At 38.0% G+C, this 11,635-nt stretch overlaps 1 protein-coding gene across 1 annotated transcript; it reads left to right on the top strand.

Annotated features, from left to right (window-relative positions):
• The first annotated feature begins 1,100 nt into the window (after positions 1-1,100).
• Positions 1,101-2,625, top strand: LOC125285577 (tumor necrosis factor receptor superfamily member 11B-like). Its single transcript, XM_048230101.1, has 4 exons — positions 1,101-1,147; positions 1,269-1,647; positions 1,785-1,964; positions 2,126-2,625. The coding sequence occupies exons 1-4, from the start codon at positions 1,139-1,141 to the stop codon at positions 2,452-2,454; spliced, it is 897 nt and encodes a 298-aa protein (XP_048086058.1). The 5' UTR covers positions 1,101-1,138; the 3' UTR covers positions 2,455-2,625.
• The last annotated feature ends 9,010 nt before the right edge of the window (positions 2,626-11,635 follow it).

The following is an 11,635-nucleotide window of genomic DNA, read 5'->3' as shown; positions in this document are numbered from 1 at the left end:
TTAGACCTCCCGAACAGAGGTCCGCGGGACGTAAAGGGAACCCTACACAATGTCGAGGAGGTGACGTTCGCCAGGGGACCTTTAGGGGACGTCGCCAGGACTTTATTTTGTATGGGTTTACGTTCACATTATTTTGCAAGCCACTTAACCTGGCCAACATAGTGTAGGGTTGCCAACCGTTGGTAAAATACGGAATCGTCCCGTAGGCCTATTTGAACAAAAAATATTTGTCCCCTATTGAACTGATAAGGAATGCATTTTGTTCCCTGTTATTGAGAATCAATTTAAAAATCCATGACAGATCAGTATAATATAGTTAGACAACGAAGAATGCACGATTCGTATGAGATGAAGTGAACCTTGCTGCTGTCATTACTATCCCAACAGAGAATGCACTTTTCATTTGAGCCACTGTGAATCACGTATTACGCTGATAGTCTCCTTGCAACACTGCATTTCGGTCATTGATTTTACCTTCCCAAAAGATATACGCATGCCAGAATGAATCCACCTGCTGCCTGCAGCATACCTCCAAAACTCCAAAGCTCCTGTCAGATTATGTTCCGAGGACACCACTTGCCTATTGTGTATCAACAACAAAAATGTGATTAGGTAATCACTGCATTTCTTCCCTAACAATTTGACAACAGCTATTTCTGGAGTAGACTACCCAACTAGCCCGCTTGCTTGCGAGACTCAGGTGGCTGCGCTGTGTGCACCCGCGTCTTTAGTTGGGTTTTGGGTTGCCAGGTTTTATGATAAAAAACGTGGAAATTAAGAGTAGCCTTCGTGATTGTGTAGCCTATGTGTAGGGTGTATTTCATACACAATCTGGCAACCTAGGAAATATCAGACTAACAGAAAAAATGAATGGACCCGTGATTTTAAACTGAAGTTTGATGGTCATGGAAATTACGGAGTTTTTCGAAAGAAATAACAGAACGAGCGGGCGCTGGGAAATGACCTTGAGATACCGGAGAAACTAGGGAAAACCGGGAGCTTTGGCAGGTAGCCTATGGGCGTGGCACATACAACGTTTATGATGTAATGGTTATAAGACCATTGACTGTATACAGTCTATGTATAAGACACACCATTCGCGTCCATGCAGTATTAGTCGCCTACACAACATCTTTGAATGAACATGGTGAGTGAGCGTGTTATGTAACCTGTTTGAACACTCTGAAACAGAAGTATTCCAAAACAGTTTAAGGGAATTATTTTCCACATTGGCATGTTTTTGTGTATTAAATATTTTTCTTTCCCAGTGGTTCGTTGTGCTGATGATCGTCTTTGCCAGTGCCCAGTCCACAGCGCAGAACTCCACGACTTATCTGCACATCGACCAGTCCACTGGACAGACTCTTACATGTTCGAGATGTGAGCCCGGTTATCGACTTCTTGACCATTGTACTGCCACCCAGCCTACAAAGTGTATGCAGTGCCAAAACGGTCTTTATACTGAGTGTTGGAACTACGTCCCCGACTGCCTTATATGCGACACTTGCTACGAAAACCAAGTAATCTCACAGCCGTGTTCGCCTTCTCAAAACACCAAGTGCGCTTGTAAAGAGGGTTACTTTTGGAATACTTACTACTGCAAAAGACACAAAATGTGTCCTTCTGGACACGGTGTTAAGACGAAAGGTAGGCCCTAATGTGACCAGTAAAAGTTACGCACTTAGTTGCGCACTTAACGCACGGTTGTGATTTGGCGGATCTGTTCAATGTAATCCTCATCCTGACCTGATGCCTTTTTTTTTATTTGTCTCTGATTTCTCCAGGCACATCATATGAAGATACTGAATGTGTCCTTTGTCCAAGTGGATCTTACGCAGTTGGAAAACTAGGGCATGCTACTTGTGAAGTACACACCAAGTGTGAATTAAAGGGATGTAAAACCGTACTGAAGGGGACGATTTGGCATGATAATATCTGCGTTTGTTGTGATTCCATCCATGAAGGTATAGACACTATTTTTTCCACACTAAATCATTTTGATTACATTTCAGACAGGTGTAATGTCTGTTGATGTTATTATGATTAGTTTAAGCAATTTCAGAAGTTAGCACAGCATCGTTGCATTCTCATTTTCTTTTGTGTGTGTGTGTGTGTGTGTGTTTAGATGGGGTTGAATACCTTCGTAGCATCCTTCCTGATTTCTTCATCCATAACAACTTGATTAAAAATAAACGACTAGCAAGGATGTTCCAAAAATCAAACAAGAGATTCCGCATAAAGAGGAACAGAAGACCTGAAATGAATGACCCTCTTGTGCACATCATGGCTTGGGTCAGCAAAGCTAGTGTGCAGGATCTTAGAAAATTGCCAGAGATGCTTGAAAAAGTGAATATTTACCATGCAGCTGAAAAACTTGACCGTAAAATGACAAGACTAGATAAAGAAGTGAAAACATGCATTGGGTCAAAAACGAACACAATAGACATGCATTGACCTGAACACGAGGCCTTTTTACATGTATGCAAGTTAGTAATGGTTTTATACTGTGTGTATTTATTCTATTTTTATATCATTCATAGAAACGGGAACTTAATCATATGAATGATTTCTTGTGTAAAATATGTTAGCAAATTAACTTTAATCACAATACATTAATAAAGCACTGAGGCCTACCCATGATTTTTTGCCTACCCATGATTTTTTGCCTATGCCCACAATTATGTTTTCATAGAGACACCTGTGGACACAGTGACAAGGATTTCAATAGCCTACAATCAGCCTTCGATCAAATTGTTAATACTTATCAATCACAAAAGCCCTTTAATATAAAGAAACATCTGATTCCCTTTCTATTGTCAGTCAATTAAAGCCAACCAATCACAATGTGTGTTACAGCTGCTATTGCTGTCATCTGTATTGAAACCTATAATGATTGATAACATGTTTTAGGCTTACATGTAGCTCAGCCATTCAAACGTACCATACCTTGATGTCCATACCTAAGTGGGGTTTATTAGAAACAGTTGACCTAGGTCAGGATGGAATTTATTTCTGCAAGAAAAAGACAAGACTATCTGACTGTTGAAATGTGTGTCATATGTTACACTCTCTATACAATGAAAAATAACAAGTAGGCCTAGGTCTAGAATACAACAAGAGTCCACATAAGGCTACTTATCAGATTATGTCAGTCAATAGCCTAGGTCAGTGGTTCCCAAAGTTGGTTGCACAACCCATAGCCAAGGGGTCTGCAATATTAATCTACAGATGACGAACCATTTTCACCAAGAAACACCACTTCGTCAAACAAGCCTACTGCAAAAAGTTTACACACCTACCAGAAAACACAGGATACTGAACCTGGCCACAACTTCAAAAATACAAATGGCACATGCTTAACTGATTACAAGGAAGTCCTCAGATATTGTTCTCCCCCCAAAAAGTTTGAGACACAGTGGCCTAGGCCAAACTACCACTCCAAGCTATACAAGCACACTCTGGTACCAGTACATGTGATGTCAGTCTCACTATACTTTAATTTCCCCTAGGGGATCAATAAACTATCTATCTATCTATCTATCTATCTATCTATCTATCTATCATAACAGTGCCAAAGGGTGATTTGAGGAAAGAGGATAGATGCAGAATAATTAAGACCATAATTAATAAGTAAACAACATTGGTTAGTGTTCTATCAAAGGGGTTCCCAAACTTTTCCATGGCAAGGCCCCCAAATATCACTATAGGTTCTGGCCAAGACCCCCCTATTGCACAATGTCTTATTACATTCATACCAAACCTTTCATGAATGTGGAAGACAGAATGATGACAACTTGTCAAAATAAAAGTCCAACATCGTATTTATGTAACCTGGATACCATTAATTTAATCTCTCCAGCCTTTGTAAATATTTCATGAATATCTTATGAAGTCTACATCGAATGTCACTTTACTATACAAGTTGTGAAGTATTCTTAATCACTGAGTTTAACACTGGGAGGTAAACTACCCTACATTCAGCTGACACGTATTTGTGTATCCTGGAATGGTTGGACATTCCCAGTAGCAAAAGATAAGAAATCATCTGCAAAGGTTACATCATAAAACAAATACATTTTTATGAGACAAAAATTATTTGCTTGACCATGTTCTCTCTTTTTGGCACTGGAGTAGCCCGTTGACTCAGATGTGACATGATCAGGTAAGAGGTTTGGACCAAAAACGGCAATGCTGCTTTGCGACTTTGGACTTTTATTTTGACAAGTTGTCGTCGTTCTGTCTTCCACATTCATGAAATGTTTGGTATGAATGTTGAGTCATGTCTCATGAAACAGTCATGAATGCTTTATGTGCAGTTTATGACAGCTGCTATGAATGTGTTATGAACTCACCCGTCAAGTAAAGTGTTACCCAAATTGCTGTAGTTAGGGGAGTAAGTGAGTACAAGACACTGAATATGTACATTTCACAGTTTTACTGTATATGCTCTTTGCAATTCTACAGCATTGTGACAGAATTTGATAACTAGTTCACCAATTTTGTATGTAATGACTCAAGCAATGAGGACTATTTGTTTTATTGGGAACGACTATTCAGCATTCATAAGTATAGTTCAATTTAACTGACATGACAAAGCAACTCATACATGTTCAAAAGCATTTGCAATTTGTTCAGAGGAAGGACAAATTGCTACTATGATGTGCACAAATAACTAAATGTTGTGGAGGTTGAACTAATAGTTATGATTTTCATTCTGATCTGAGAAAAGCACCAAAGCGACTGAGAAAAACTGTAAACCCACTGGCAATATTAAAGCCAATAAAAATAAACAAAAATAAATTAGACTCATCCTCTATCCGTTTAGCCACAAGCACTTTGCGATTTCATACTGTGAATGAAAATTGCAATCAGGGCTCTCTGCTTGATGGAAGCTGTCTCTCCACTGTTATTCCCAGTCATAGCCCCCCCCATATGAAAACACTCCCGCACAACAAGACCAGTCAAGTCCATTTGCCTCAATGTACTCCTCCAAAACTTGAAAAATATCTCTCCCTTTGGCTCTACTTTCAAAAAGGTATCCATTTTTGCAGATAGCCAGCTTGCCCAATAGCACTCGCAGATGTCATGGACTTTACCAGGACTACACTGACAGTTTACGTGATGATGAAGGTGTTTGAAACCAGGTACCAGGTTTATAATGGTATTTCATTACACTCATAATGACTATTATATGATGGTATATTTGTATGTTTTTTTATTATTATTTATTTTCCCTTCCAGCTTGCTGCTGCCCCCCGGGCTCCTCCTCGTGGCCCCACTTTGAAAACTACTAGTTTATTATCCTAACTAAATCAAGCTCTTCAATGAATGAAACACATAGGCCTAAACCCTCATCTCAACCTGCTGTTTCTGTTCATGTCAATTTTAATCCAATTTGACCACAGTTTCATGTTTGCCATGTTGCCTACCCAATATTTCTACCAGCCCACCTTAATATACTAGGCTAGAACTGGCACTTGCACAGCATACTAACAGTACTTTGAAAAAAGGCCAACTACTGTCAGAAGAACTGTTACAGAAAATATGTAATTAGTTGTAAAAGGTGTAATTAGTTAAAATTCAGCAATTGCTTTGCATGCAGAAAGGGTATACTGTATGGCAAAAGAATGTTCTGCTTCTGGTTCCTCCCTCGCTTTTTTTGTTGCTATAAATGGAATGAAAGCATCCTCTTGTTCAAGTGTGCTTTAGCGAAAGGAAAATGTTGCGGTTTTACATGTAGAACTCCATCCTGTAATATGTAGGAGGAAGTCTAGAGGTACACACCAAGTTTTGTGTTCCCTTTCCCTTCAAATAAACAAATAAAAGTAGGAAGTGATCAAAGTGCAAAGTACATTTAACGCGACCTTATGTAAATGCTACTCACAGGTAAACACACTTACACACACATTATGCACATGGTACCTAAAGACAGATTCATTTGGATTGAATTTATTCTTTCTTAAAGATGAATCTTATTAAAGATGTATAATCAAATGGCTTTAGCAGATATCGCCTGCTAAAGATTAAGTCTGTATGTCTGTCCATTTTTATATAATATATTATGATAATGGTGTGTTAACACACATAGTTATTTTCATATGGATATTTCCATAAACCTTAATATAGAAACCAAATATTTTTTTAGACAACCTACCTTCCATGTTGAGGAGCATTATACTATTTTAATTATATGTGTGCAAGCTCTTTATACCACAGATTTATTGTGGTTTAAAATTGTGCATGAAAAATGGGATTCTTATATGTTTTATGGAGAAATGTGAGATGAAGTGGCTTGTGAAAGTGCCTTCTCAGTACGGCACTGAACTTAAATCACCTGCCATTTCTGCTAATAATTCTTGTACACCAACATGCATAGTCTTTCTATGATTGCCTATGCTGTCCTGATTAAACTACTGTTGACTTGTACAGACTTTCTCCTCACAAGATGGCAGCGACCTGAAGAGCAAGACTGACACACTGACTTCAACAGTATTTTTAGGGCCTGAGCACCGGAGGTGCAAAGCACTATTGTTTCTGTAAGGATTAAAGTTGTAATTTGTCTTAACCTGCCACACTTTGTCTTTTTTGAGGTGGTTCCCATGGGCGAAAACTTAGAACAGTTGTCAGATAAAGCACAAAGGTTTAGCCCCGGGTGCGGCTTAGGCTCTCCATAGCACCCCCTTATGTCACTTAGCCTCGTGGTTGGCATGTAGTTTCACCTGCACACACCAAATTTGGTAGGTGTGTGTAACTCCTCAACAACTCTCATTTGTACATTTTATTAGCCACACCCAACAGGAAGTGGGGTATTTGGGATTTTGTGCATTTGGAACATTATGTTTTATGCACTACTCCAGATAATTGATCCGATTAATGTCAAAATTGGTATACATGATGCAAAGATGTTGCTAATTCTATATTGCAAAGCTTTTATTGATATGTTGTAATATGCAGAAATGGGAAAACAATGAATTTTAATACCTCTCCATATCAATGGGAAACGAGTCCCTTTCCATCCTTTGACATGGCTTAAATTTCACAGGTTAAAAGAAAAATATTGATTTTAATGAAGTAATGATGATATTCACATGCCTACAATGCTTATTTGGCACACCACCTGGCAGTAGAAACAATGGATATACTGATGTCACATGATCAATTTGGTTCATCTGATTCATGTAAAATGTGGTATACATGATATTAAGATGTTGCTCATGTTATATTGCGAAGATATTTTTGATATGTTGTAATATGCTGAAATGGTGAACAGATTCATTTAAAGGCCAATTTAATGGTAAACGAACTTGTAATAGGGGAATCGTTCACCTAGCACAGCCATAGAGCATACCCGTAGTGGGTCGCTACCGAGAGAACTAGCAATGCAACTTCAAGAATTACTGACCCGGAGACATTTCGCGAGAATCTCGAGAGAAACATGAAACATCACCTTGCCAGTAGATATAGCAACAAAAATATCTAACTAAGTGTTATAATCTTATATTAAGATATTTTAAAAAATCTAGTTAGCATTGTTTTTAGTATTAAGATACTCTGAGCTTTCTCATAAATTAGTTTAAATAAAATTAAATTAAGACATAAAACAAGTAAACTTATCTGTCCATGGTGTAAGTCAATTTATCTTAATGAATAATACCTCACCACATTAACAGTAAATGTTTCATAAATTCGCCATGCATTGCTTGACATGGCTGAAATTTCACAGGTTATTGAAAACTATGTAGTGTAAACTATGAAAACTATTCAGTACCATAATGATTCACATGCCCACAATGCATGTCTGGCATGGGCCACTATCTGGCAACAGATAGAATGGATGTTTCACTGGTCTTACTCTACCATTCCCAGATGTTTCAACAGATTCGTTTCACGTTTGGTGTATGAACTCAGTGTCCTGATTTTATATAATGGGGGTATGCCCCACACACACGTAGCAGATACGTAAAAATCAATGGCTCCCATGGGCAAAAACTAGTGAATTTGGCACACACATCATTCCTCACAGTGTCTGGTCCATGGACTATATAGAGCCCCCTTATGTCATTGAATCTTGTGCTCGGCATACAGTTTCACCCACACACCTCAATGTTGGCATGTGGACCTCTCTAAGATGAACATGAGGGTGCATGCATCAGATTTGTTTCAGGTTTGGTGTACATGTCATGAACTCACAAGTGTGCTGATTTTAATGTGTGTGTGTGTGTGTGTGTGTGTGTGTGTGGGGGTAACATAACTTGTTTTTAATGAACTTGTTTTTAACATAACTTGTCAACGGTTGCACTGCAGATCACAAAATGTTTGTCATTTATGGGTTATTTGGAGGTGCGCATCATTCCAACATATTTGTAGCGCCACTTAGTGAATACCATCAGTGTGAAATGTCATGCACAATAGTAAGTGAATAAGTGCTTCCTTTGTTAATATGTCATGCCCCCCACCCCCCTGGCAGGTAGGCTGAAATCAATGGTTCCTATGAGGGGGAAAACTCCTTTGATAGTTTTATGCATGTGTGTGTACATTTGTATGGTTTTCAGTGGTACAGAAAACACATGTGTACATATACAGTTGTGCTCAAAAAAATAGCAGTGCCTTTAGAAAAATTAGTAAATGTCAAAATTCTTCAAACAAATTATACTTTCGTGAACACAGATGCATTGGGGACACAGTACATTCTTTTCCAAAGCAAAACAATTGGGCAAAGTCATCAAAACTTAAATAATAATAATGATATTTCATAGAAAGTCAGAAATGTCATGTTCAAAGAAATAGCAGCGTTGCCATCTTTCCTTGGAAACTCAAAAATGTACTGTACAAACTAAGAAATTCTTGATAAGTGAACTTGGCTGAGTATCCTAAACTAATATTTTGTTGCAAAACCACGGTTTCTGATAACTGCTTCACATCTGTGGTGCATGGAGTCAACCAACTTCTGGCATCGTTCAACAGGTATTGCAGCCCAGGTTAATTGTACTGTATTCCACAATTCCTCTTTGTTTCTTGGTTTTGCCTCATGCACTGCACTTTTTATGTCAGCCCACAAGTTTTCTATGGGATTAAGGTCCGGGGATTGTGCTGGCCACTCCATCAGTTGAATCCTGTTCATATGGAACCATGCTTTTGCTCGCTTGCTGGTGTGTTGAGTCATTATCTTGTTGAAAGGTCCACCTCAAAGGCATTTCCTCTTCAGCATGACCTCTTCCAGTATGTCAGACGCCCTGCAAACACCGAATTCAAGCCACAGTACTCAGTGAAGGCAATTAAGCATGGTGGTGCAAGCATCATGATATGGGGATGTTTCTCCTACTACGGTGTTGGTCCTATTTACCGCATACAAGGAATCATTTCTGGCTTTCTATGAAATATCATTATTTTTATTTAATAATGTTTGTTTTGATGACTTTGCCCAATTGTTTTGCTTTGGAATAGAATGTACTGTGTCCCCAATGCATCTGTGTTCATGAAAGTACAATTTGTTTGAAGAATTTTGACATTTACTCATTTTTCTAAAGGCACTGCTATTTTTTTGAGCACAACTGTACATGGATACAGGAAGAGGTTTTAATTTGAATACCTATCACAGCTGACATGCACAAGCACAGAGTAGAGGACAGAGTAAAGGACATTATCCCTCACAGTCTCTACTCAGGGACAGAAATTTGACCCCGGGTGTGGCCCAGGGACTCCATAGCATCATTATGAGATTAAGTCATTAAGTTTTGAGATGATAAATAATTTCATCATTCTGTGATTAAGACATTGAGTTTTGAGATGCTAAATAATTTCACTCACACACACAAAAGTTGTTATACATGTGGACATCCCTTCCTGATCAAACTTAAAGAACAAAGTCATATTTAGAGGTTGTTTTTACAGTGAGCTTTAAGATTATTAAATTAGCACACCATAAAGGAGGTATATTTAGTTCATGTTTCCTGTTTGTAGTTGATTCGCAGGTGCCACAGCAGCAAATATGTTTAGCCAAATGCATGTCAGGAGGATGCAGACCTCAACTTTGTCTTGTAAATGTTGCCTGCTAATGTTTAACTAAGTTGTTTGTCAGACGTCAGTGTTATAGCTTCCACAAAAGGCCATTCAAATGAGAGGTATTCAGGTCATTCGAAAGGTCATTGTTCGTCATGGAATGTTTTTTTTTTGTAGTAGTGTTTATGCATGCACAAGCCACACAAATTCATTCATTTGAAATCTGCCTCGTCAACAAAATAGCCCTGGAAGTAATTATTCAAATTCAATAGAAACTTATTTGATAGTTTTACGCATGTGTGTGTAAATTTGTATATGTTATGGTTTTCAGCTGTACATGTGCACATATACATGGATACAGGAAGAGGCTTTAATTTGAATACTACAAAGAAGTACACACCATGCACGAACACAGAGTAGAAAAGACAACCTTTATTTTAATCATGTAAAAGATGATCAGAGAAATATTCCTCAGGGGATTGAAGAAGCCTTGCTCTTAGGGAGTATCTGTAAAATATATTTATTTATTTATTTATTTGGGGGCGGGCTGTATTCTTTCATAGAGTGGCGTGCCCTATTTACAAAATCTAAACAAAACTGAATCACCCAAAAAGCAAAAAATACATTTTGCATAGGCCTATACTATGTTTAGACTTCTGTGGAGAGATCTTCTGTTCTTTAAAGCAACCTGGTCTTTCATGATGGTCGACTAAAATGAACCTTTTATTGCATGTGAAAGGTTAGTTTCATAAAATTCATACTAATGACTGTAAATAATTATGTACACATGCCTGTAAACTTTCTGAACACTTGATTGGATTGGTCATAGTTTGTGGAGTAGAGAAGAGCAAAAGAGCATGTTGTTTCATGTTTTGGTTTCAGCCGTAATGTGTGTTAACATGTTCAATTAATAATCCACCTTCGTTTCAGTCAACCAATGACAATTACCTCGTAGACAGAATTGTCATCCTTGGTAAAGTAGCGACCTCTTGTGGGCAAAGTTGAGAAGTGAGTGAAAATGGATAGACCAGCTTGAACAGTGGTGTGGAAAAAGTGTTTGCACCCTTCCTGATTTCTTATTTTTTTGCATGTTTATCACACTTAAATGTTTCAGATCATAAATTTAAATATTAGTCAAAGATAACACAAGTAAACACAAAATGCAGTTTTTAAATGAAGGTTATTATTAAGGGGAAACAAAATCCAAACCTACATGGCCCTGTGTGAAAAGGTGATTGCCCCCTAAACCTAATAACTGGTTGGGCCACCCTTAGCAGCAACAACTGCAATCAAGCGTTTGTGATAACTTGCAATGAGTCTTTTACAGCGCTGTGGAGGAATTTTGGCCCACTCATCTTTGAAGAATTGTTGCTATGGGAAACACACAAATATATGATTGGGTATACAGTATGTGGACCCTCAAAATCCCCCAAAAAAGTAAGTAAAAGATGAAGATACATAGATAGATAGATAGATAGATAGATAGATAGATATACTTTATTCATCCGCAAAGGGAAATTACAGTGTTCCAGCAGCACAGACAAACACAGCATTCAAATATATTATATTATATAAAAATAATAAATTATTTTAAAAAAATGTTATTTCTCTCTCTCTCTGCTCAGGGAGGGTGTCA

Source organism: Alosa alosa, chromosome 20 (genome assembly GCF_017589495.1).
Source record: "Alosa alosa isolate M-15738 ecotype Scorff River chromosome 20, AALO_Geno_1.1, whole genome shotgun sequence".
In the NCBI taxonomy this organism is placed as follows: Eukaryota; Metazoa; Chordata; class Actinopteri; order Clupeiformes; family Clupeidae; genus Alosa; species Alosa alosa.
This window is presented reverse-complemented; position numbering and strand designations above follow the sequence as displayed.